Consider the following 27,685-nt stretch of genomic DNA (forward strand, 5'->3'; position numbering starts at 1 on the left):
CTCACAGGGTTTTGTTATTTATATAATTATACTTCTCGTAATTTTTTTTTATCTTAAAAGGGACTTCTTAATGAGCGATACAAGTTAAACGGTATTTGATGTATATTTGACGGCCGATTGGCGCAGTGGGCAGCATCCCTGCAAAATTCAAAATTCAAAATTCAAAATTCAAAATTCATTTATTTCAAGTAGGCCTAATATAAGCACTTTTGAAACGTCAAGTCTGTCTGTTTGTAGTGATTCTACCACCGGTTCGGAAGGCAGAGTCTCTGCATAGGCAGAGTCCAAGGTAGTGGGTTCGATTTCCACAACTGGTAAATGTTTGTCTGTTTATCTGTATATTATAAGTATTTATGTATATTATTAATTAAAAATATTTATCAGTAGTACATAACACAAGCTACGCTTACTTTGGGGCTAGATGGCGATGTGTGTATTGTCGTAGTATATTTATTTATTTATTTATTTCGCAGGAGGAAGGTGAAGTCGAGGTGATGGAGGACGCCTGTGATGATGGAGGCTGGGACGTCGGTGATGAGGACCTGGAGTTGCCAGAGGAGCTAGCTCCAATACCAGGTGAGTTCGTACTAACCAATGTGTGGCAATAAACAGGCAAAAATAAATACCCCTTATTTAAATAAAAGTTACTTTCACCAAGGGATGTCTGTAACAGATTGCTTTCGCAATAAGACCGCCTTTGCACACCACTGTATTTATGTATACATATATTTTTATTTTTTTAATTTTTATTTTTCTTTTGTTTCTTGTATTTTTTTTTTCTTGTTTTGTTTTAAAGTTTGTGCAATTAAGTCATCTAAATAAAAAGAAATAAATATCTGAAGGTATTGAATATAGTAGATTGTTCTACAAGGGAGTAAGCGTACGTTACGGGTATCGGTATAAAACCCAAGCAAATGAGGGTTTTAGGGGTGCCCTGAACGACGACAAGTCCCCGAGTTGAATACTCTACTTATCACACCTCACGAGGCAATCAAATAAAGTTTTAGAGGGAATTTTTTTTACAATCTAGTCTGGTGTCAATCGTTCTGGTGTCTGTCAGGTACGCCATCATATGCTAGAGCGAGATGACAATATTGAAATGAACTGATTTTATTAAGATACGCCGTGCGTAATGTTCTTCCATATTCAAATCATAACAGCCCCCTAGGGACTCCAGTACAACATTCATTTTCTTCTTTTGATTTATTGCTTTTCGTAGTGTCAAAATGTACTTTGCCAGTGGCAAATAGCTAAATACCACATCAGTTACCCGCTAAGCCTATAGGATATATTGGCGTATTAGACCTTTCAATACTAGGCTTTGTAATGAGGCATGGTGTTATGCGGTGTGAATCGGTATTTTGTTACAGCTGACATGGACGGCGCTGAGGAGTCGTCGGAATACTTCGTGGCGCCCACTCGTGGTGTCAGCTTGGCTCTGGGGGCTAAACTCAAGACTGCTCACGACCATGTCGCTACCGGACAGTTTGAGATCGCTTTCAGGTATTGATATTAAATTAGTAAACGATAACCATTATCAAACCGGCATCGACCTGTGGTTTGAAATGAAATTAGAAATTTCAAATAAAGTTAGAAATTTCAAATAAAGTTAGAAATTTCAAGTAAAGTTAGAAATTTCAAATAAAGTTAGAAATTTCAAATAAAATTAGAAATTTTAAATGAAATTAGAAATTTTAATCAAAACTAGAACTTAAATTAAAGTAATCCTAAGGTAGTCTGGCAGATATCGCTTCTAAGCGATAAGGCCGCCTTTTGTATTCTACTTCAGTCTTTGTTTCTCTCCATTCTTTCTTTGTTTTTCTTACTGTGACGTGGTGTGCAAATAAAGATTTTAAATAAATTAAAATATTTTCATTTGTAGGAAACATTTAATGATATGATCCATACAATCCATGCTTATATGTATTATAAATACGAAAGTTTGTCAGTTTTTTGTTTGTTTGTCGGAATCTAGAAACGTTTCAAAGTATGCCTATTCTCGGTATTACTTATTTGCGTCGTAGGTACTTGTTTGACACAAACACGGTTACTACACGACACGTTCACGCGCGATTATAAGCTTTACGTACCTGGTATTAAGGTTTTTTGTAACACTATAAAATAAATTCTCCCACCCTGTCCAATCTGTTGACATCCCTTGCGCAACGTCGAGCGCTGTGTTGAGTAGGAAGTCCCAGTTCGATCCCCGTCAGGGGCAATTTGGGAGTTAATAATTTCTGAATTTTCTCTGGTCTGGTGTGGCATTGTCCGTGGCTAGTTACCACCCTACCGACGAAGACGGTCCTCGGAAGGACGGACGGCCTCTAAGCGATTTAGTGTTCCGGTGCGATGTCGCGTAGAAACCGATTTTGGGGTATGACTACCATACTTTTACAACTGGCTAAGTTTGTTATGGGCTTCTTAGTCCAGGTCGCGTTTGGAGCCCTCGTAGCTTTAGTTTTAAGTCGACGAATTTAGTTATCTCTATCAACTCACTTCTATGTTATATTCTACATGTAATGTACGCATCAAAAGTGCCATATATCTGCCTATTTGAATAAATAAATATTTCACTTTGTCTTTGACTTTACCCCAGGTTAACCCGCTACCATAATTAGACTGCATCATCACTTACCAGATGAGACTGCAGTCGAGGGCTAACTTGTATTTGCATTCTCTGCAGATTGCTGAACGAACAAGTGGGTATTGTGAACTTCGAGCCGTACCTCGAGACATTCCTCAGCATGTATTCGAGCGCGCGGCTTATGTTCGGTGCGCTGCCGTTGGTGCCGCCGTTGGTCGCCCACTTACACAGGAATTGGAAGGAAGCCAGCGGCAAGGACCTACTGCCCGTTTTGAGTGAGTACGAAATATATTTAAAGGTTCCCATTCACAGGTGATCAGTTGTGTAGTGATCAGCGAGGTCGAGCTCGCATTGGTAAGCTCGGCACCACGGACCCAACGGTACCACCCAGTGACCCGTCTGTAGTTGCAGACGGCGCCGGAACTACTGAGAAGGGCCATCGCCCTGAGCAGTTATCCCGAGCCCCCACTACAAGGACTCCGGGGAAGACCTTCTAGTGATCAGTTGCAGCGAGCGATTGCATTCTGATACATCCAGCTTTGAAACTTCCATCAACGATGGTCTTTCAAGTTTAGTGTGGCATCCATAAACTAATCTTCACGTTAGAGACCATCCATAAATAACCACACACGTTAGGGGCCATCCAAAAATGATTCCATAAGTTAGGAACAATCACTAAATTACCTCACATGTTTGGAGCGTTCTATAAATAACCCCACACGTTAGGGGCCATCCAAAAATGATTCCATAAGTTAGGAACAATCACTAAATTACCTCACATGTTTGGAGCGTTCTATAAATAACCCCACACGTTAGGGGCCATCCAAAAATGATTCCATAAGTTAGGAACAATCACTAAATTACCTCACATGTTTGGAGCGTTCTATAAATAACCCCACACGTTAGTAAAATGACACAAACTACCTTGCATGTTATGCATTAAATAACCCACACGTTAGGGACCATCCAAAATGTACCCCACACGTTGGAAACAAACATAAATTACCCCTCACAATAGGGGACATCCACGAACTACCTCACATGTGCATCCATAAACTAACCCACACGTCAGAGACCATCCATAAATAACCACACACGTTAGGGGCCATCCAAAAATGGTACCCCACACGTTAGGAAACATCCATAAACTATTGACGGCCGACTGGCGCAGTGGGCAGCGACCCATTTTCCTGAGTCCGAGGCGGTGGGTTCGATTCACACAACTGGAAAATATTTGTGTGATGAACATGAATTGTTTTCGGTGCGGCTGGGTGTTTATCTATATATTATAAGTATTTATGTTAAATGTATATTATTAAAAAATATTGGCTAGATGGTGATGTGTGTATTGTCGTAGTATATTTATTTATATTACATACATAATAGCTGCAATTTGTTTATCTCTTTCCTTCCCAGCGGCAAAACTCAGCGACCTTGTACAACAACTGCAGCAGTGCTACCAACTGACGACTAGCGGCAAATTCACCGAGGCGACCGAGCGCTTACAGAGGGTCGTGCGGTTGGTGCCGTTGCTGCAGGTGGAATCCAAACAGGAGCTGTCCGAAGCGCAGCAGTTGCTGGCGATATGTAAGGAGTACCTGCTGGGATTGCAGATGGAGACAGCTAGAAAAGGTAATTACAAAAAAAAAGAAAAGAAAACCGGTCCAATGCTATTCGGACTCGCGCAAGAAATGTTCCATCAAATTCAAATTAAAATTCAAAATTAATTTATTTCAACTAGGCCTAATATGAGTACTTTTGAAACGTCAAGTCTGTCTGTTTGTAGTGACTCTACCACCGTTTCGGAAGGCAGATTCTACCGAGAAGAAGCCGGCAAGAAACCCAGCAGTTGCTCATCATCAGCTTACATTTTACATTATAACATTATTTTTTCTATCTTGTGAGAGATCAAAGCGGAGCCGGATGCTTCCAAGCAACCTTGCTATTAAGATATTCAAATCCTAAGTTATATTTGACGGCCGACTGGCGCAGTGGGCAGCGACCCTGCTTTCTGAGTTCAAGGCTGTGGGTTCGATTCCCGCAAGTTTATTAGCTGTAGCAGAGATTTTTGTGACAGAGCTCGTCCGGGCAAGTACTGTCGCCATGCTTATTTCTGCCGCTAAGCAGCATTGTTGCAATGCTGTGTTCCGGTCTGAAGGGCGTGGTTTCCGGTGTGATTACAGTAACGTGAGGCTTAACAAAAAAAACACCCCGGATAATCGCAAGTTGTAGTCGCGCACGAAGTTTTCCGTACCATTCTTACTATGATATAATAAATGTAACAGTTTGTTTGTTTGCCACAAAGTTAGTTCAAAGGGCGAAGAGTAACGTCGAGTCCCATAAAATTAAACAAAAAAACCGTAACAAACGCGGACGAAGAAAGCGGACAGCAATTAGTAGTAACAACTTTTTGTTTATTGTAAAAAAAAACCTAAAATGCGGAATCAAAGCGATTTTAGCGCTCGGTAGGAGCTCGACTTCACTTTCGGGGGGCCGAGTTCGAATCACAGCACGCACCGTTAACTAAAATATCACTAGCTTCTACGGTGAAGGAATACATCGTAAGGAAACCAGCATGCCTGAAAGTTCTACATAATGTTCTTGGTCGATATTTATTATATCTGTAGATTTTGCAATACTATGATTCCTATATCCGCCTTTCCCCCGCCTCTCTTCTCCGCACACTCGTCACTTACGAATGGCCGTTCGACGTACATTGACAATATACTTTGGCCGGTGAGAAGCGTGTGAAAGGAACACCCAACGGAGTCCACCAATCCGCACTGGGCCAGCGTGGCGGATTACGGCCTTGGTACCCTTCTCATTATGGAAGAAGACCGTGGTCTGTAATGGCCTAAGTGGGCCTTTAATGGGTTGATGTGATAAAATGCTGTATGCAGCCATTTTCATATTTGGTGTTTCTAGTTTAACAATTATTCATTGTAAAATCAAAATCTCTTGAGGATGCTCCGGTTTCGGAGCGAAACATGCATATAAATTACACCTTACAGATTCTCCTGCTTTTCGCGGAGTATAGCAAATTAAGCTTAATTTTCATAATATATCATAGATTTCCGCAAAGTAACGCCTGCTTCCCTCCTATACATAATTTTATTATTTGTCCGACAGCAATGCCGAAGAACACGCTCGACGAACAAAAGCGTACGTGCGAAATGGCTGCCTACTTCACCCATTGCAAGCTGCAGCCCGTACATCAAATCCTCACTCTCCGGACAGCTTTGAACATGTTCTTCAAGCTCAAAAACTACAGAACCGCCGCGTCCTTCGCAAGGAGACTTCTGGAGCTAGGTCCGAGGCCAGAAGTGGCCCAGCAGGCGAGGAAAATACTCCAAGCATGCGAGAAGACACCCACCGATGAACACCAATTATTGTATGACGAGCATAATCCGTTCAACATATGCGGGATAAGTTATAAGCCTATATATCGGGGTAAGCCCGAAGAGAAATGTTCTTTGTGCAGCACGAGCTATCTGCCAGAACACAAGGGAAAGCTTTGCCCCGTCTGTGGCGTTGCGGAGGTGGGAAGAGATGTACTCGGCCTCAGGATCTGCCATTTGCAATTCCAGAGATAACTTTGTAACGATGTATTATTATTTGAATTGTATATTTAAGATTATATTATAAATAAATAAACTATTATTATATAGCTTTCATTCGTTTTTGTTTGGCGTCTTAACGGTTGTTTATCATCATCATAATTTCAACTAATTGACGTCCACTGCTGGACATAGGTCTTTTTTAGGGAGTTCCACAATACACGTTCTTGGCTTCCGCTTGCCTCCAATTTCTTAACAATCATTCATTCTAAAGTCAAAATCTGCTCCGGTTTCGGAGCGAAACGTGCTTATAAATTACACCTTACAGTTTCTCCTGCTTTTCGCGGAGTATAGCAAATTAAGCTTAATTTTCATGCTATATCATGGATTGAGAGAGAGCCTTACTTAATACTTTTATTCTTCTAGTAAAGGGTCAGCACATGTCTTCTTAAAACTTGTTGATAGGTATGGCCGTGCTTGTGAAATTGAGTACCAGCCGTAGTTGCACCCAGTGGGTGCTGAAATTCGTACCTATTTATCTACGCGCGAAGGAATTCATTATACCTACACATATGTCTATATAACTTTATACAATAAAGTTTAATTTCATAATAATAAACGGAGCACAAAAAACAAAAAAAATGTACACTCGAATTGAGAACCTGCTCCTTTTTTTTTTAAGTTTGTTAAGAAAGATGATTTCATATAAGTACTATTAATTCCTGCTTTCAGCATTGTTATCCTAAGCACCATGTTCATAATATTAACAAATAGGCCACTAGGGCTAGGGGCTAGAAGTGCTGTGTGGAGATGGCAGATCAGAATACAGTTCACCCACCTGCCATCTCTCACCAGCCCAGCCAGACGGCCCTTAAACGATATAATTCTAGAGTGGTAATAGCGAGCTCTAACTTTTCTAGTTACAGCCGTTTTAAGCCAATAAATTGCACTTGCTTTAACGATGAAGGAACCTTCGTGGCTGAGAGTTCTATAGAAAGTTCTCCAAGGCGTGGGACGTCCACCAATCTACAGTCTACAAGACTACGGCCTTAACTCTTCTTTTCGGAGGTAGTTGTCTGGTATTGAATTCATAATCCTTTAACTTTGTCATACTACAGCTTAGCAAAATTTGGGTTAATAAATAGAAATAAGCATAACGGTAGTAGTTCCCCGGACGAGCTATTCACAAAAAGCTCGATAACTACTCATTTGTTATAAGTAGATGCGCCAATATCAGAACCGCTTTTGAGCATGACAAGCCGTTTCAATGCTTTTTTACATACATTATGACGTTATCTAGTGAATTCTTAAAGAAAACTATCTTTAAGAAAAATATATTATGTTTAAACAAAAAACGTGATCACGTTCACGAATTTCAGTAATTTTTCACGCTTATAGTAAGAATTAAGAAACCGTTATTTATGTAGTCGCACACTAGATGGCACTACTGGTTCGTTACATCGCGCTAGCGTTTTGTCATCGCGAAACATTGATATTCCTTTAAAGGAAATTTTATGAATCTGATTCATTCGCGTCGCCTCAATTGACAATTTTTGAAACATTCCGAGGAGATATCTCTTATCGGGGGGGAAATACTTATTACTTGCTATCTTTCTAGCGGCAAGTGAGTAGCTCTTATTTTACCTTATATCGGGCGAAGAAAGACGTGTTTGGCACAACACGTATCCTTAAAACTAGTTGATAGGTCGTGCTTCTGATATTGATTACCAGCCGCAGATGCGCCGAGTGCATTAATTCGTATTTACCAACTGGGGAAGGGAAAAAAATTACCAATTTTTTTAAAGTAATTATTGCCAGATCTAGCAGTTAGCGCACCTGACGGTAAATGGAAAACCGTTGCCTATAAACACAGCACCACTTCGCAGGGCATGCAAGGAACACGTCCAACTTGAGGCGTAGGTGTTAAGTCTTATGTCCCTGTTTTAAAACCGGCTGAAGGAAGTGGTTGCCGGTTTGATCGGAACGCAGCATTGCAACTACAATGCTGCTTTACAGCAAAAATATAAAATTTATCGATATCACGTCGATAATTAAATACAAAATAGTAAAATAAGGCTTTATTTGAATACAATTTTAAAAATATATATTTCCGAAGCCCCATTGTATCTACGTTTATATTACCCACAAAGCCCTAGTTCAGAAGTAGCATACGCCAAGAAAGTTCTACATGAAACAACATACTATTTTTAATATCCGGCTCCAAGGACCATATTTTAAGTAAAGAAATGAGTAACTAATAATGAGTTTTCACTTTTTATTTATAACACTTTGTCATTATGAATTTGGTACGTCGAAAGTGGCCCCTAAATTATAAACAGTATGACTTCCTTAACATTATCTTAAAATATCACTTAAACAAATTGTTAATTATGATTACAGAAATAAATATATCATAAAACTAAACTGGCACAGGTTTCGGTTCCTTACTCCTGAAAAAAAGTATATTTTGAAAGTATATTTTGTACAGAATAGTAATAGCGTATCTAAGAATATTAATTAATTAAAGATCTTCCAGATGAGACTACACTTTTTTTTTCCTCACTTATTTTGGGCCACGGTGGTCAATCTCGTCATAGATTGTCCAACTATGCGGAAGATATCCACTCTCCATGCCCTAATTCATATACTATCAGCGGTAGCTCCGAAACGACTCGAGAGATATCCTGCCCTAGACCGACAGGCAGTTCTTTCCGAGGCACGGGAGTGAATCACCGCTAGTCGCCAAACTCCGGGTGGGTTATAAGAATTTCTTGATTACATTAAATACTATTTGTTGGCCCGATCAAGCGATCAAACCCTGGACGTCGTGATCCGGTGTCGGATATGTTCACCACTAGAGCAATGAAGCAGTTATACCACACTCGACCGAGTATGTAGAATTACAATTCTGGAGCGGTGAGAACTTCAGCTTTACTTTTTGGAAGGGTTTTCCAGAAAGTTTTCTAATGCGTATGGAGTCCACCAATGTACAAGATTATGGCCTAAACTCTTCTTATTCTGAGAGCTGTGCCCTTTAGTGAGTAATGGGTTGATGATGATGAGGATGATCCTTACCTATTATTCAACATATCCTGTATTTCGTCGAAGGTCTTTCCCTTGGTCTCCGGCAGCCACGGGCTGATAGAAAATATGAATCCCAAACCACAGCAGATGGCAAGCACCCAAAACGCTGTGTAGATGCCGTATGACGCCGCAACGTCGCGGAAAAACCTATGGGAAACAGAGTTTTTAAATACCTTGAAATTGGTCTAGGCTCATAATAGATATATTGAAAAACACGTAAACCATTGGATGACCACTGCTGGGCATAGGTCTTCTGTAGGGAACTCCCCACAGAAGTCTCTTATACAAATACCACGGTGTGTGCGGCTTGATGTTATACGTCACCCTCGTCGGGGGTTTACCAACGCTGCGCTTACCGGTGCGAGATCGCCATTCCAGCACCTTGGGACCCCAACGTCCGACGGTTGTCCGAGCTATGTGCCCAGCCTATTATCACTCCAGATTCGCAACTCGATATATTTTGAAATGATATTATATGTTTATTAAGATCGAACAACAACGGTCAATCAACCCAGTCAAAGCTCGCACAAACAAATTACTCAGTAACCGGCTTTTAGATTTTATTCCTTCATATCATTCACAAATGAGAGAAAGAAGAAAGAAAGTGGGGAAAGAAAAAACAAAATTGGAGAAAGTGCAATTTTTTAAGAAACATATTTTCAAAAGGTCCTGTACAAATATTAACTGGTTCTTGAGTCCTAGAAAACGTGACTCGAAGGTAAATGTGTGAGTAAATACCTCGTCCAAACGAATCCAGCCATCCAGCACATGAAGGAGGCTATCCCACTCGCCAAGCATTTCGTCCTCACAGGGAACATTTCTGCTACCAGGATCCAGGGTACCGGGCCCACGCCTGTGTTAGAAATATTTAAAAATAAAAAATGTAACAAAAACCCATCCCATTTTGTTCTGCATTTGATTAGTGCCGTGTGGTGGCGGAAGATCAGAATACAGTTGTCACCACTCACTGCCCTTTTATTTCCCGCGGGCGTCGTACAATCAACCGAAAAAAGTCGTCGGAAAAGGCCTTTACTCCGGGTATAGATGATGTTCAAAGAATTGCAGTTTAATAAAACCGCTCAAAATTTAAATTTCAAGTGCGCCTATTTTTATGCACTCTATTGACAACCGCTGGTTCGGAAGGCAGATTTTATCGAGAAGAAGCAGACACAAAACTCAGCAGTTGCTCTTTTCCAGCATTAGGTATCATTTTCCATTTAAGCGTTTAATTCGTTTTGGTACATAAACCCCAAAAACGTTTTTGGGTGGTCGTGTAAACAAATCAGAACATGAGGGACATGAGAACATTTTAATTAAAGCATTTAAATGTCACTTGCTTTAACGGTGAAGGAAAACATCGCAAGGAAACCTGCAATTCAACAAAAGTATCTGATACATTCCCAGTGAAAATGGAGGCCACGTATACGCATTACGTACGTATACGTATTACAGAAGGAACACCCCCAGGAAATAATAATATAGGGATAAATGAAAAAGGTAAGACTTACCGAGCGTAAAGAGTACCATATATATGATGAGGCAAAGGAGCGGTATGAAAGCGAAAGGCTCCACGTTGTACTTGAAATGGGAGTCCAAAAGGGCGTAAATCCCTATTATTCCCTAGAATTATGTAAATGTTATTTTCCAACGAAATACATCAAAAAGTTAAATTTTTTTTACTTAGCACCGTCATGCTTATTACTGCCGCTAAGTAGCATTGTTGCTATGTTTTGTCCGGTTGAAAGGCCCTGGTTGCCGGTTTAATTAAAGGCACATTTAGAAAGAAAAGAAAGAAAGAAATATCGTCTTTATTGTCACACATTTGTGTAAAATGTTAAATTTGTTTCATAAATTTGTTAAAGAATAAAAAAAAAATGTGTGACAAAGGAGCTGGCTCAGTATAGCTGCATATTTTTAACGTAACATCTAAGCTTCGAAGACGCTGGACATAGGGCGGAACGTTCGTGACTTATTCCTTGCATGCCCTGCAAAGTGTTGCTTTATTTTTTAGCGATGGTTTTCCACTTATCATCAGGTGGACCATATGCTTGGTCCGTAGATTGAATATTCGTTGATTATTACTATGTAAAAAATCAAATTTTTAACAGCCAATTTGACTAGAAAGAAGACTGTCGAATCTTTCAAACAATAATAATTATTCAATCAAGATCTTTATTTTTTGTTTGGAACTTAACTATCATTATTATATATCCAGAATTATGTTATATATGCGACTAGTACTATATCTTAATGTTTTAGTAATATCTAAATAAAGTCCTTTTTGAATAAATATTAGTTTAAAAAAACTAAAAATCACGCTTAGCTCAGCGAACTATAAAATAGAAAATAAATATTAATAAATTCAAATTAAGAATAGTGTTAAAGATTTCAATAAATATAAATTAATAGTATTGTGAATAAAAAAATAAAAAAATATTGTAAAAAAAGCGTGGGGCTTTTTACATTTAGATCTAGATGGCGCTGTAGTAATTGTAATTAATAGTTCGAAAAAACTAAAAAACCTTATTGAAAATTGGAATAATCTTCTCAGATTAGTGTATTGTCATCGGTCCTCGATATTACTACAAAGTTTGAAAGAAATCTGACCGTTTAAAGTGGATCAAAATAGCGTCCAAAGAATTCGGTTACAAACATACAGGTGAAGCTAATAAAAGCGTGTTAAAAAAAGTACTCATCATTCTTACCAGAAATATAGTGAGTCCCAGTGATGTTGTCCACATAAGCAGTTTTCTTCCAAGTCTATCAACTACCAACGGAGTAATACAACTTGTGACTACCTGAAAAAATATGTTTATGATATGTTTAATTATAATTAATACAAAGAAATAATGGGAAGCTAAGTATTTTTCCATTTTTATAAACGCTTAAAACTATAGGATCTACGAGCATTCCTTGGCGAACCCCTAAAATAAATGAATGAATGTAAATAATTAGAATTTGAAATTCTCAAGATTATCGGTTTTTATGATAATAATATACCTGAACAACACCCATAATGATGGTACCATCGGCCGCAGATATTCTCGTGCCGATCTTCACGAGCAACTCTTCCATGTAGAACAGAAGGACGTCAATACCTGACAACTGTAATAACATTGCCAGAAACACGCAAATGCCTGAAAATAAAAGGTTTGATTAATTTGTGGTTTTCTTTTGATATGTTAGTGCTGTGCAAAGTATAAGCGATACTTTAAGTCACAAGACCGAATTTGTAATGCCTTGTATAAAAAATAATCGCAGAAAGGAAAAGAAGGTGTATATCATCGCGATTAAAGTTTGTAAAAGAAGCCTTTCCTTTGCAAATAAGCATGTAACTCAGGAAAGACATAAAAATCTAAATTGTAGAACATTACATTTTGTTTAAATAACCTACCGTAATACAACATCTAGTTAATTGTCGCTCGCGTGGAAATTTTGATGTGTATCCTACATAATTCTCTGACCAGTGGTCACTGATAAATCATGAGCTAGAAGAAGAAGAAGAAGAAGAAGAAACACTTTATTGCACGTATAACATTCAGGAAAAGAAACAGTATACAGTACACAATGTAGACATGCAAAGGCGGCCTTATTGCTGCAAGCAATCTCTTGCAGGCAACCTTTGTAGATAGGACTTACAGCAAGAGAACTGGATAGTGCCAAGAGTGTTGATACACAAAAATACCAAAATATAAAGATACAAATAAGTACATATAACTAGGTGATATTTGAGACTATTATCTAACAGCGGCGTTCATCTATGGCGATGGATGTTTGTTCCTTAATCATTGATTAAGGAACAAACATCCATCCATCCAAAAGTTGGCACCTATAATTATGGTAAAGATGCTTACCTAAAGCCTTAAGGTTGCCTCTCGTAGCCCACAAATCGCTGATTCTGGTTGGTTCTTTGAACTCCCTAGCTACCATAGACTGCAATCCTTCTAACTCCGGAGCCACTGCTTCTTTAGGAAGACCTCTTAGTTTCTGCAGCACTGAGGATGCTTCATCGATTCTGCCTGTTGTAAAATTAAATTTTGGAATCTTTCAAGTTTGATAGGTATATTGGTTTGTTGGGTTTTTTTATTTATCTCAATAGTTTTATCTAAAAAAAAGAATCTTCTTATTCATTGATCTGAATCAGCTTTTTTAATGTTTATTATTCTTCGATAGCACCGTATTCAGTTCAAGACAAGTACGAAGACAAACTCGAAGGGTCAACAAGCGGAGATCTCATGGAGACAAATGGAGACAAATCAACAAGCTAGCATGGCATACCATGAGGCTCCATAACCAGATGCTCCATGTAATATTCTATTATGCTATTTCTAATAGCATTATAATGGAAGTCACATAGTAACGTAGAGTCAAAACCCAGTTGAATACTTATATGTACCTAAATATGCAAATCCGACGACAGCAAATTTTTATTATTGAGATTACAAAGACATAAGAACGAAACAAGTTTAAAAAAGGCTTGTAAAAACTGCATACGAGTCTGGTACCGATTCGTACAATATTATTTAAAATGTTGTTTTTTGTTTATGGTAAAAACTGATAAATTTTTCAAAAATGGTGAGTATATAAGCTACTTTCATTCTGCATCATGAACTATCATACAGTATAGACTCTACACGAAAGACATGCGTTTTTTTTATTAAAGAGGCAAGAAAATGAAGATGCATGTAATGTGGACACTCTAATATATTTCAAAAAAATAACAAAGTCGGGGATAAATAACCTCAAAAGAAACAACTAAAGTAAAAAAAAATAAAAAATTATAACGTATAAGGAAACTGCAAACAATCATAAAAAGTTTTTCTTAAAAGTTAAATATACAAAACAATCTTGATAATTGCCGTTACTATTTTTATTAAGGTAGATAATGCGTTCTTTTACTATTTTTTTTGCAAAATATAAATATCTTAATCCAATTCTAACTCTTTCTTGATTGAATAATAGCTTGGACCTTTTTATTGAATGTTTCTTGTATGAACCTTGAATTACCATCAACCAATTATTTACCAATACAAAAACTACAGTGAGATTGTATTTTTAACGACAAAAAAGTTTGCATACTTAATGAGGATACCAAAATAGAAACTTGATTAGCATCCTAATTAGAACATCAGAAAAACAAAATTATTCAGTGTTGTATTGAGTTACTTATACTTTAAATATGGTTATGCCTGATTTAGCCTTTTTGAGGTTCGCCAAAAGCTTGTGTATAGGTCAGGTAAGTTTGACTGGGTACTAATATTTCTGTATCTAAATATAGTTACATTCATTTCAACACCGTTTATTCAGAAAGTTGAAAATACTTCTTCCAAGTATCTACTTAACTTATGATTTTGACGTAAGTTGGATGGTTCATACGTAAACTCTGCCTTTGGAATCTGAGTTAGAGACCCTACACACAGAACCTCTACCTGAGTTTCCGAAGTACTTAAAGTAACTTTTACTACTTGATGGATGTATGGATTTTGAATATTATTTGAAAACACGCCATAAAATAAGCAAATATTTCAGAACCTAAAATAGAAGTAGAAAATAAATAATTTAAATCATTAGTGTTATTTAACATACCTTTAAAAACCAAGAAGAAGGGCGTCTCAGGTATATACCACGTGAAAGGTATGTAGAACAGCGATAGTATACCACCGCTGGCGGTGAGGCCCCAGTACGTGGAGAAGGGTCCGATAGCGTAAGCCAGGAGAAATCCCACGTTGATGAACAGAAGAAACAGCGCGCTTAAGGAGCCGCGGATTTTGTCCTAAAAAATAAAACTGATCAGTAGCACCCGGTAGAATTTGAAACATCGAAACTTTTGTATTATCAAGCGTGGTTTATTAAAGGAAATAAATATGGCGTAATCGTAAAATTGTGCAATACAATAATGCCTTTAGGGTGGGGCTGCCTTGTTTTTGTAGCGCATCAGGGATGTTCGCAAAGGCGCGAGTGGATAGCTTCTATGTGAAAAAGACCAGAACAGAGAAAATTCAGAAATTATTGATTCCCGAATTGCCCCTGCTGGGATCGAACGCGGGACCTCGGGCTTTCACAACGCTCACAGTTGCGCCAGGGAGATCGACAAAAAATCTTTTATCATCCAACAAGAATCGTTTCCTGGAAGAGATCGCTACTAAGCGATAAGGCCGCCCTTTGTATCCTACTTTTTAAGTTTATTTTTGTTGTGTCCATTGTATTTTTTTTTTATTTGTGGTGTACAAATAAAGTGCATAAATAAAAAATAAATAAATAAGAACTGAAATTTAAGAATAGGCGATTCCCTTTCTTTGTAACTTACCTCAGCGATCTCTCCGATGTACAGGGGCACTGTTGCAAACTGCATTCCCGTAGCACACCCCCACATGATCCTGGCAGCGTAGAGAGTCGGCAGGTCCTTCGCCACTCCGGCCAGCAACCAGCCCAGCAGTAGTGGAATGTTCGACATTATGATGATCCATCTTCGGCCGATGCGGTTTGATAGTGGTACAGTGATCAGCGGTCCTGCAACACATTTGAATTCAGCGGCCGATTGGCGCAGTGGACGGCGACCCTACTTTCTGAGTATAAGGCCGTGGGTTCGATTCCCACAACTGGAAAATATTTGTGTGATGAACATGAATGTTTTTCAGTATCTTGGTGTTTTTTATAATTTTTATTAGTGTTTTTACCTACACATATCATACATACAAAAAATCACTAATGAAAATTATAAAAAAGTAATGTGTCATCTCTTGTTTCAAACGTGGTTCATTGTAATATGGACCTTTGAAAAAGTTGAAACTGCAATGTTTTCTACTAGATGATGCTACAGTCGCTATAAGACTGATGTGAAAGGCATACTAATTTCGGCATCGACGGTAGAAAACCGTAGCTTAATTGGAGAAAGCACTCAGGCCGCGATTGCCAGAGAGTCGCAGGTTCAAATCCTGTCGGTTCCAAAAACTTTTATACGCATTTTTAATTTATAAAAGTCTTGGTGTTTATCTGAATATTATAAGTATTTGTGTGTATATCTATCTATCTATATATATAAAAGAGAAAGTGTGTGGGTATGTTCCGTATAGGCTGGACCGATTTCAATGAATCTTTCAGAATGAATCTCCGGATTGACCTGGCGAGTAATCCTGTAAAGTTTGGTGACGATCGGAGCACTCCTATTTTTGAACTGTCAAACTGTCAAATACAGCTTTTATTTACTATGATGATATTCTATTGTTGGGTGTACATGGGTGTAGATCTTCACCCGCTCCAGGAGAGAATAGAAGAGAATGAATACGGAGAGAAATAAATGATTTAATATATTATGAGACTTAAATTAAAAGTTTAATGATGTAAGTTTATTGTTTAAATAAAATAAAGCAAAATCTAGCCCGGCGAAGCGGGCTGAATACGCTAGTTATTCATAAAAATATTAATTAGACTTCTTAGTACCCATAACACAAGCTACGCTTACTTTGGAGCTAGATGGCGATATTTATTTCCTCCATGTGTAGGTAGGTTAAAACATTAAACGTCATCATCATCATATCAACCCATTGCCGGCCCACTACAGGGCACGGGTCTCCTCCCACAATGAGAAGAGGTTAAGGCCGTAGTCAACCCCACTGCCTCAGTGGCGATTGGTGGACTCCACACGCCTTTGTGAACATTACGGAGAACTCTCAGGCATGCAGGTTTCCTCACGATGTTATCCTTCACAGTTGAAGCAAGTGACATTTTAATTGCATAAAATCATGTATGACAAAAGTTGGTGCCCTTTAAAAGTTCTAAAAAATGTTAGCGGCAGCATCCCTATCCCTATCCCTATCCCTACTAATATTATAAATGTGAATATAAGTTTGTTTGTTACGCTTTCACGCAAAAACTACTTAACCGATCCTCATGAAATTTTGTACACATATGCTTGAAAGTGTAAGAAGTAATATAGAATACTTTTTATCGCGACATTAAGCTCGGTTTCTTTGGAAGAGGGGATGAGTGTTTGACGATTTTAAACCATAACTCCGACAAATTATAACCGATTTAAATAATTATTATTGTACTATAGATATAGTATGTGTTTAATTTTGTCCAAACTGTGGTTGGAGATAGAGGACAGAACTCCTCAGCGGACAGCAGCAAACCCCGCATTCAAGGCTAAGCGATACTGAATATTTTAACTTTTTTTAGATCTACAACTAAATTTAGTGCCACATCAAAAGACAAAATCAAACGCAGACGAAGTCGCGGGCAACAGCTAGTATGCCCCCTGCTATCATTTCCCCGCCCCCCCTTCACTATGCTATACTCCTATCGGTCATAGCGTGATGATATATTATAACAACCTTCCTCGTTAAATGGACTATCCAACAGTGAAATAATATTTCAAATCGGACCAGAAGTTCCTGAGATCATCGCGTTCAAGTAAACAAACAAACATTCTTCAGCTTCATATATTAGTATAAGATTTTGTAATGCATTTAAGAAACGCGTACTTACCTAGTAATCCTCCAAGGACTAGTAGAGATCCTATCCAGCTTTCTTCTTGTAAAGTTGGCGCCTTCGGGAGGGGGGAGTTGTCAGACCTTAGCTGCGGGAACACCGGCGAGGTCCAGCCCATAGACATGCCAGTGCACAGACTGCCGTAGCTTGCTGAATTAAAAAACACAGTTTTTTGGTGTGAAACTTTTTGGTGAACTCTATGAAACGAAAGCGTCACGATATTTAGTTACCATGGAAACTGATATATCTATATAATATGTAGATAATGAATCAAACGAGTTTACGCAGATCAGAATACAGCTGACATGGCGAAGTAAATTGTGGCCTCATCTTAATCCTCAGGAGATATTGAATTTTTAACAATTATTCATTATAAAGCCAACATCTCCTGAGGATACTCCGGTTTCGGAGCGAAACGTGCGTAGAGGGTACATTGCCGAGGATCTGTTTGATGTGGTGTATACGGATTGAAGAAATTATAAATTTAATCATACAGATTCTCCAGCTGTTCGGGGAGTAGGTATAGCAAATTAAGCTTAATTTTCATAATATATTATGGATTTCCGCAAAGTAACGCCTGCTTCTATCCAATATCCAAAAAGCCATTAACCCAAAGAAGAAGAATACAACTGTCTCTCTTCCGGCGGGTGCCGTACGGCAGAACGCGAACAAGGAAATATCATAACGGAGAATGGACGTAGCGTCACCTGTGCTACGAGCTGTATATGAATTTTAGGGTAGGCAGTGCTTTTGCGCGTGTGTGAAGTGCACGCCACTGAGCTTGGTAATATGGCAAACCCTCCAGAGGCCAGAGCAGAGGCCTTTAGTCCAGCAGTGGAATGTTTCAGGATGATGATAAAAGAAACAAACACATAAATGTCATATTATGTGGTATATTTGCATCGTTCGAGTCCATGTTAGATTGAAGTGTATCGATAATGCAGTCGTATTTATATGAAAATACCCACCAACTCAATGTCATGAACATTGTTTTTTGTTTGTTGGTTGTTAATCAAATATAATTTTATTTGTTTCTTGAAAACTATCTATGAACTAATTAATAATTATTAGGGTATTTGTAAAATTCTAATCAATTTTATAAAATATCTGGCAAATTTGAATTTATAGTTATCAAAAGCTTGGTTAGTTACCCAGTCTATAAAGTTACTGTAACAGTCATTTTCTACCTACATTTACTTATATTTTGATGGCGGGAAAGTTAACTACTATTTGTTTGTAAAAAAGCGTGATTTAATTACAATACTGTTTCACATAAGATAATAGATGGCGCTATTACGATTTGTGTAAGGAGTTTGAGTTTTTTTTTAAATAAAAATATAAACGTTTTTTGTATTGGTCCATTTACAGATGGCAATCAATCAATTTCAATCCCGTGACCTTTTAAGTTTTAATACATTGAGATAGAACATTGTCTTGTTTCAAAATACGTTAACAGTCAGTATATGAATGTATGTACTTAAGTAGTATGTGCTTGGTATGTATATATAATTGATTAATAATTGAGATAATAAATTATTAATATTCACGCGGATACAGTTTCGTGCTTGTAGCCAACTGCAACTTGATATCCTTGGACGAAGCTTGTAGGTACCTACTGTTGAGACCCTTTGTTTTATAAGCTCTGTATGGTACTATAGTTATGATAATAATGTATGTAAAGCAAAATGGCGCGTGGATTTATCTGTTGTACCATTCACAATTTTTTTTATATAAGTAATGTTAGCAAAATTGCCTTTGCATACATACATTATTTAAAAAAAAAAAGGGATTTTAGTTGACTGGCCAAAATTATGCATAATCTGTGGTCGATATAAGTTGAAATGGGAATTAAAAATGACAGGAACCCAGATCAAAGAGGAAGGTTATGTAGAAAAATTATAAAATGTCCAGTCTGTTTTAATATCAGTGTATAGTCGGATGTTAAATATCTATGTAAGTTTATTAAAATTAACAAATTAAAACTATGATTTTTGTATTTTTGTCTTTATTGCATTTTCAAATGAATGTAAAATTCATGCGTACATAGTTTATTTGACTAACAAGTACTGTTGCAGGGCGAAGTTATGAAAAAAACTTTTTGTTATTTACTGCTCACTCTGGCAACTGGCAACTGATCAATTGACACTGGCAAATGGCATTGTGCTGTTTTGGCACTAGGAAAAGCCATAAATTAAAAGAAGAAGAAAATTATAAAATGGCGGGAATGAAATGAGCAGAGGAGGAACTACTGACACCTCTGTCACAGGTATATCTCTTATATACATATTTCTTGTGTGCGTGTGTATGTCACTGAACTCCTCCTAAACGGTTGGACCGATTTGAATGAATTTTTTGGTATGCGTTTGGGTGGCACCCTGGATGGTTTAGATTCACAAATCAGCCCGACAGATGGCGCTGGGGTCCGCTAGTTATGTGTATAATATTACCATTCCTCTGCATATACTCCAGAGGAGTTCATTGAAGTAGAAAAGTAAAAAGTTCAAATAATTTGTATGTAATGAGCTATGCTGTAATTTTTTTTTTTTTTTTTAAAAATGAAAAAATTTTTATTCAAAAAATACGTTTTACATTTAACATTTATCCGTTGTTGGGACATCCTTTTAAGTAATTATTTTACTTGTGCCAGGGTGTCCCGCCTTCCGTAAAATGTATATAATATGTATTATCTGTGTATATATTCTTATATATATAAAATCAAATCAATAACCGGGAGAGAGTGTGTGTGTTTCTGTGTGTGTGTGTGTGTGTGTGTGTGTGTGTGTGTGAGTGTTTGTGTGTGTGTGTGTGTGTGTGTGTGTGTGTGTGTGAGTGTTTGTGTTGCGATTGGGATTTTACTTGTTTGCTTCGAGTAATGCCTCAGTGTCTTCATATGTTAGTTTTCCAAGCCACTCAGTTAGAGTCTTTTTAAGCTGGTAAGTATTAAGTGAGTGTATATTTAATAAACTGTTTACCTTCTTGTAGATATAAGTCGATTGTCTAGTATATTGTTTTTTAGCAAATGTAGTTTTTACAATATTTGAACCTGTTCTAATGTTTATTCTTCTTTTCGTCTTTGTGTTTATGTCTATGGTTACTGTTTTATGCCTCCTTAATAATAGTTGTAATATATATAGCTTTCTCACACTCAACAAGTTATCTATGGAGTATAGCTCAATTGTGGGGAATCGATATGGTTTGCAGTACATTACTTTTAACAAGGCGCGATGACTACGTTCTAATTCAAGGAATTTAATTTTTGATGCTCCTCCCCATATTGGAACGCAGTAAGACAGTATGGATTTAGCAAGAGCTGTATAGACTTGTTTAACAACTTTATTTGTTGCAACATGTCTTAAGATTTTAAAGATCCAAATTAATTTTCTAATTCTGCTAGATATTAATTCAAGATGGGAATGCCAGGATAATCTTTGGTCAATAATTATGCCTAAGTATTTGGTTGAGTTTATTTTATCAATGGTAGGACACGTACAAATTACGCTCTGGTCGTCACAGTAATGTATTTTTAGATTTGATGTAATTGGTTGACTTTTATTATTTATTGCGAAACATATATAGTTTGTTTTATTAGTGTTAAGTGTGAGAAAGTGAGCATTAAGCCAACTTGATATTTTTCTTAAGCCTGTTTCGGCAGCGCTATGAACTTCTATCCAAGTTTTCCCATAAAATACTATAGCAGTGTCATCTGCATAAGAGTAAATATGTCCAGAATTTATTTTAAAATCACATAAGTCATTTATGTATATTAAAAACAAGGTAGGTCCCAAGACACTACCTTGTGGAACACCAAAGGTCATTTCAAGATCAGAACTGATATAGTCGTCTATTTTTACGCGCTGAGTTCGGTTACTTAGATAGTCCTTCATCAGGTTAAGCTGGTTTCCTCTAATTCCTATGTTATGTAGTTTTTTTACAAGGATGGGGATAGAAACTGTATCGAACGCCTTTTTTAGATCCAAAAAGACAGTTAGACATTTATTTTTCTGGTCAAGATGGTCAGTAATTCGCGAAGTTAAATCTAAGATGATATCTTGCGTACTTTTCCCTTGTCTAAAGCCATATTGCGAGGTAGATAATATGTTAAATTTATTTAGGTAGTGAATTAGTCTGTTATTAATTAATTTTTCCATTACTTTAGACATACCCGTTAATACTGAAATTGGCCTGTAGTTATTGATTTGAGTTTTTTCCCCATTTTTATACACAGGAGTAATAATTGATTGCTTCATAAGTGAAGGGAAAACACCTTTTGTAAAACAAAGATTTGCTAAATAAGTGAGTATGGGAACTATTAAGTCTTTTGAGCGTTTTAAAAACTTTGTAGGGATGTTATCAATACCAGAAGCACTGTCTGATTTTAACTTCAAGAGAATTGAAGTTACCTCTTCGTGATCGGTATTTAAGATAACAAAGGATGACAATTGATTATTACCGTTAGGTATCTCTATTGATTTGTGAAGGAGTGATAATTGATTGTTTGATTCAATTTCTTTAGCAAGGTTTGGTCCAACATTAGCAAAGAAGTTATTTACCGAGTTAACTGCCTTTGCAGGACATGGGTCGATGTCTAGTAATTGGGAATTTGTTGTTTTACTGGGTTTTGAATTAGTTAAATTTCTTACATTGTTCCATAGCACTTTTGGATTTTTATCAAGTAATAATTTCCTATCATGTAAACGTTTTACTTTCTTAATTAAATTGTTACAGTAATTGCGATATCTTTTAAATGTTATTTTAAGTATGTTATCATCTGGATTACGTTTTAGTTGTTTTTGCAAATTATTTCTATGACGAATACAGCGTAAGATACCATGAGTTATCCATGGTTTTAATGTTCTTTGTTTTTTAGGTAAATTCATAGTATGTGTATTTTCTTGTAAAGATTCAGTGATTTTAGTAGTTAGAGTTTCAAGTAAACTGTTCGGGTCGTCACATTGCAGTAAAGAAGATAGGTTTTTATTTGCTAGTGTTATAAGAGCTTTGTCAAAATCAATATAAGTTTTCTTCTTAGTAGTCTCTCTAGCATATTTAATTTTAGTTAAACTACAAAATACCATAAGATGGTCTGTGATGGTTGTGTTAAAGACAGCTACACTAGCATTGATCTTTTTTCTGTCCAGTTTTAACATAAAGTGGTCTAAGCAGCTATTATCTCTAGTTGGTAATATATGCCCTGGTAAAAGTCCAAACGTAGATAGCATATTTAGATAATTATGTCTATTTTTATGATCTGTGGAACTTTCATTAGGTTTCTGGATAAGATTAATATTAATATCTCCAGTTACTACAATACTTTTACAAGTTTTGATTATGTCAAGGTGCATTCTAAGTGATTCAGTAAATCTATCAGTATTAGTATTAGAAGGTGACCTATATATACCTAGTATGATATGATTAAAAATATCAATCTGAACACATGATGCTTGATCTAAGATAATTTCTTTTATTTTAGGATTAAGATTGCTTTTAACAAATATTACTACCCCATCGTTTTGGTTGAGACGATTAGCTGTAGCAAATGATATATAGTTATTTAACTGAGGTAAGTTTTTACTGTCGTCAAGTCTGCATTCTGTTAGTATTAATATGTCGATTTCATGCCTTAGATTTGATATTGTTACTTGTAAGTCATCAATGTTTTTATATATACTTCGTATATTTTGGGTGATAATAGTTAAATCTTTTTTATTTATATGTATATATTCATTTAAGTTTTCGATATCGCAATTTATTGAAGTAGCTATTTCAGTTTTGTCTATTTCATTCACTGTTGATAGTGTATTATCCATTTTGAAATGTTTTTCCCTGTATGCGTGTGAAGCAAGTGTTCGTCACCACGGTATGATTAAAGATTAGCCTACAGTATTTTTCGTGTAGTGTAATATACGTCCTTCTTAGCAGCAATTCATGTGTTACAACTATGATATTCCAGAGTAGTAACATAGATTTTTTAGGTAAAGATTGTTTGAGTATGTTTGGTGTGTATAGCAAACTATATAGGGTGATTTTTGGTAGTAATTTGTAATTGTAAGTTATGGAATGTGACCTTTGAGAGATATGTGTGAGTAAAGTAAGTGATGTGTGTATGAAAATATTTAGCTCGCATGTTTTAAGATTATATACAATCAGATAGATGTAGTAACAATGTAAATTTATAAGAGTGATTGACACTGTATTCACTAAGCATAGTCAGTCTTCTTGTTGCAGTTTTTGAATTTGGGCCTCGTTAGTAATCAGAATCACTCGCGAATTGTCGTCTTTCCTCACATACACTTTGCCATAAGACGTCCAACAGTATTTATATAGACCCGAATTTGTAAGCCCTCTTCCCAGAAAATATAGTCGGGAGGCCTTCGCTGTTAAGTTTTCAGATATGTAAACCGGAGTGTCTGGTTCACGGCGTAGTCCTAAATGTTTCGCACAGATTTTTGTCTTGTTTTTTATATTAAAAGACTTACTCATTTTAAGGAAGTTATTTTTGGTTATTGTTGACATTGTTTCTATTATTATAGGCGTATTCCTTTGTCCTTCCTTTCTTGGACGTACTCTATATATGTCTCTTATATCAGACCTACTTATTTCACAATCAATGTTTTTGGACAGGCAAGTTACCATGTCAAGCAAATCCTCCTTAGTCTCTTTATCATTCCTCGGCACATTTTTAACTTCAAAGCTAGTTTTCCTCATCCCTTTCTGTATGTCTTCAATTTTATCTTCCAAAATAGTTATGTATTTTCTATCTTCCTGCGCTTGCATTTCCAATAATTCAATTTTCTTTTTATATTCTTCATTTTGAGATGTGAGAAATGCAATAGAATTTTCTATGTTTCGATTTGATTGCTGAATGTCTGCTAGTGTCGGTGTAATTTTCTTTATTTCTTCACTATTTGTGGACACCATAGAGTGTATCAAGCTTTTCATTTCCTCCTTGAATACAGAGAATTCAAAACTAAAGTCCTCTTTTTCCCTCTTTCTTTTGTTACGCAATGAGACAAAACTTGATGTTGAGTCCGATTTGTTAGGCGAATCTTCCGCAATGTTAGATTCAGAGAATGATTTGTTCATATTGAATCCTTTAATTTATGTTATATTAACTTTTGATAATCTTAGAAGGTAATTTAGTTTATCAAATCTGAACTCCTCGACAGTGTGGGACAAGCATTACCAATCATATCAGTCGAAAGTATGGCTCAGGCATTATAATACCCCAACTAAGAGATCAAATGCGCATGTGCTCCATTCGCTGTACAAACAATAACAAAAGTCTGGATGTTCAAATGTCACAATCGTTACAGTTAGTAATTGTCAGGTACCAGGGTTGCATGAGCTCAGCGCAGGTCAACGTTAACGGCCACGCCTCGGAACAAGATGGCTTCAATGAAGGAGGCGCTTACGCAGCAGTGAATCACGCCCTCCAGCAAGATGGCTGTCCTGAAGGGGCGGCGCATACACTCTTAACTCTGACGTCGCCGCTGAGACGGGGCCTGTGGCTTCCTAATAGACCTCCTGAACACTTATGCACTCCTATTATTTTAAATTTATTTTTTGAACACAATTTAATTTAATATTAATATATATAAAAATTTACACTATGATCGCACGTCTACTCGATACCGAGGTCCGGGGGGAAGGGGATACTACTAATTAGAGATACTGAAACGATTTAATGCTTTAAGATAACAATAAGAGGTTTATTTTAGTAGGTAATACGTAGGTTGATTGTAATAACGCCGGCAACCACGCCCTTTAGACCGGAACACAGCGATGCTGCTTGGCGGAAAAACCCGTGGCGGAAGTAATCCTCCGGACGAGCTCCCGTCACAAAAAGTATTTACTACTACAAAAAATTACATGCGAACGATCAGCGTTATCCCGAAAAAACAAACAAAGAGTTCAACAAAAACTTCACACCCAGATAAATACATCAGCTTAAAAAACAAAATAAATTGACAACTACCTTTTTATATTAAAAATATAGAAAAGGAGAGGGAAATTGTAATATCTATTTTAAATTGTGCTACTAATTGAAAACAGTACTCTCTGTTGGATAAATATTTTTTATTAATATTAGGATTTTTTTTTTATTTCAGTGCACGGTTATATACAAATCGGAATCGGTCTCCTACTAGTTCCACAGACGGGTTTTTTGTTATTTTTTTAAAGCTATGCCATTTTTTCTTGTTTCAACACAGACAGTTGCCCTTGACTGAAAACTCATCTGGTTAACCTGTTAGTGGTGTTCGCCCATATCCAGGCCGTATCAGGTTTATATCATTGAATTAAAAACATACAGAATCCTCGTTCAGCCATTATTGTATGCAGTGTATTGTGTCCAAAAACACTTAAAACACCCCGCGCACTTTACACCCGTGGAATGTTGCTAGCTTACAAACTTTTTCCCATTATCACATTTTATTGTGAACGCTTAGAACATTAATTACTGTCTATCTGCTAAATGGTATGAAGTGACTAACCGTTTGTTCGAGAAATCATTCTAAAGTTAAAATCTAAAGTTCAAATCAGATTAGTTTTTGATGTTCCAATATTAGTCGTGTAAACGGTTTCTGTATGTTCTTAATTCTGTGGTTTATATGTATACGCGACTTCGTGCCGGAACGCGAAAACGCATAGCAGGCTCAAAAACTAGCAAAGACATCCAACAGACAAAAAACAAAGCATTCTTCAGCTTCATAAAATTTACTTGATTTAATATTATTACCTACTATAGAACTCTCACAGACCGACAAAGTGACGGATTAGATAGACAATATTTAATTAAACGCGAAGCTATCTCGTGACGATCAGTTAGTTCATTAAATAGACCAAACGCATAATCTTACTTAGTTTAACTATTCAAAATGTAGTCCAGAAGTCGAAAGGGTATCTTATCTATTGAAATAAATGGATAAAGCAATTATTTGTGCAGTAAACTGTAGCTATACTGAAGCTATACCTATTGTAACTTGAGTACCTATATTCAAACCATGTGATATCTTCCAGGCGTTCGATCAGGCATAATGTCAACACAGGTCTATTTTGCATGTAAAAAAAAACTGGGGTTGAACCTGCGTCCATTTAGTTTCCATGCCATAGCCGGTTTTAAGAATGATAGAAGAGGCAGACCGAATCTATGAAAGCTTGTTTTATTAAGAACGTGAAACGAAACTACTAGATAGGTATTAAACAGACTTGAAAAATTATTGATGAATATCTTTGCCTGAAAAAAAGGTCTAAAAGTAAAAAAAAAAAACAAAACATACCCAGAGATGCCGCCAAATATTGGCGCCATTGCAATTTGAAGTCTTGCACAAACGTATCAAACATCACTCACTATTCAACTTTAATAATCGAACACGAACTTTTTAAACTTTGTTATTACTAACCGCACTTTTGCTAAACGTGTATTCAGTCTCTCATTGCGATTTAGTCTGTACAAGACTAGGCGCACTTGTTTTACTCAGGCAGAATTTGCCATTCACATTTGTTTTTTTTAAATGATCGTAATTGACATCTGCGAAAAACCCCCTGGCTTGCGTATTTTATAAAACGCTTCCTTGTGAAAAAGAAATTGGCAATTAAAAGCAAAAAAACTTATTCGTTTTATGTGAAGCCGAATTTGAAATTCTAAGTTGTCAGTTGCAGAATTTTTTTTGTATTATTAAAAAAAATTAAGTCTTATATTTCATATTTTTTGTTTGTGAAATTTTGAAGTTAAGTGATAAAATTCTGTATTTCGAAATAGGACAGATACTTAATATATGTCGGAAGTTCAGCCTGACCCGCTTCCGTTGGAGAATAGTTTTTACCGAATAAGCTACCGATGAATATTTAGGAGCTGAACCGATCTTGGCGAAAAGTTGCAAAGACACTATTAACCGTAAACAGGCGTTTGATAATTTGAAGCCTTGGAAATAAAGAAGAAACTCACTTGATAGAAAGTGCAGATGTGGGT

General features: G+C 36.7%; 2 protein-coding genes across 3 annotated transcripts in view; one reads left to right on the forward strand and one right to left on the reverse strand.

Annotated features, from left to right (window-relative positions):
- LOC120634134 (coatomer subunit alpha) overlaps positions 1 to 6,253 on the forward strand; it is a 28,256-nt gene extending 22,003 nt beyond the window's left edge. For both annotated transcript variants that reach the window (XM_039904536.1, XM_039904537.1), the window contains exons 17-21: positions 474 to 576; positions 1,371 to 1,503; positions 2,684 to 2,859; positions 4,001 to 4,216; positions 5,714 to 6,253. In XM_039904536.1, the coding sequence (XP_039760470.1) occupies positions 474 to 576; positions 1,371 to 1,503; positions 2,684 to 2,859; positions 4,001 to 4,216; positions 5,714 to 6,177 (1,092 nt within the window). In that variant the 3' untranslated portion in view covers positions 6,178 to 6,253. The remainder of the gene's footprint in view (positions 1 to 473; positions 577 to 1,370; positions 1,504 to 2,683; positions 2,860 to 4,000; positions 4,217 to 5,713) is intronic.
- Positions 6,254 to 8,458: 2,205 nt separating this feature from the next.
- Positions 8,459 to 27,136, reverse strand: LOC120634135 (facilitated trehalose transporter Tret1-like). Its single transcript, XM_039904538.1, has 11 exons — positions 26,994 to 27,136; positions 17,713 to 17,865; positions 15,533 to 15,735; positions 14,812 to 14,998; positions 13,080 to 13,244; positions 12,226 to 12,362; positions 11,931 to 12,023; positions 10,734 to 10,845; positions 9,964 to 10,078; positions 9,217 to 9,372; positions 8,459 to 8,591 (listed from the first exon to the last, which is right to left on the reverse strand). Exons 1-11 carry the CDS (start codon positions 27,055 to 27,057, stop codon positions 8,561 to 8,563), a joined length of 1,416 nt encoding a protein of 471 aa, XP_039760472.1. The 5' UTR covers positions 27,058 to 27,136; the 3' UTR covers positions 8,459 to 8,560.
- Between the last annotated feature and the right edge of the window lie 549 nt (positions 27,137 to 27,685).

The sequence above is a fragment of the Pararge aegeria genome, chromosome 23 (assembly GCF_905163445.1).
Source record: "Pararge aegeria chromosome 23, ilParAegt1.1, whole genome shotgun sequence".
Classification (NCBI taxonomy): Eukaryota; Metazoa; Arthropoda; class Insecta; order Lepidoptera; family Nymphalidae; genus Pararge; species Pararge aegeria.

What these genes read in the sequence shown, in the direction of transcription:
- LOC120634135 (XM_039904538.1), bottom strand. Translation starts at nt 27,057, where the DNA reads ATGTTTGATACGTTTGTGCAAGACTTCAAATTGCAATGGCGCCAATAT. An exon ending in TGGGACTCACTATATTTCTG is followed by an intron (nt 10,846 to 11,930) that starts GTAAGAATGATG and finishes ACATAATTCTAG; the next exon opens with GGAATAATAGGGATTTACGC. An exon ending in TATGGTACTCTTTACGCTCG is followed by an intron (nt 10,079 to 10,733) that starts GTAAGTCTTACC and finishes TTTCTAACACAG; the next exon opens with GCGTGGGCCCGGTACCCTGG.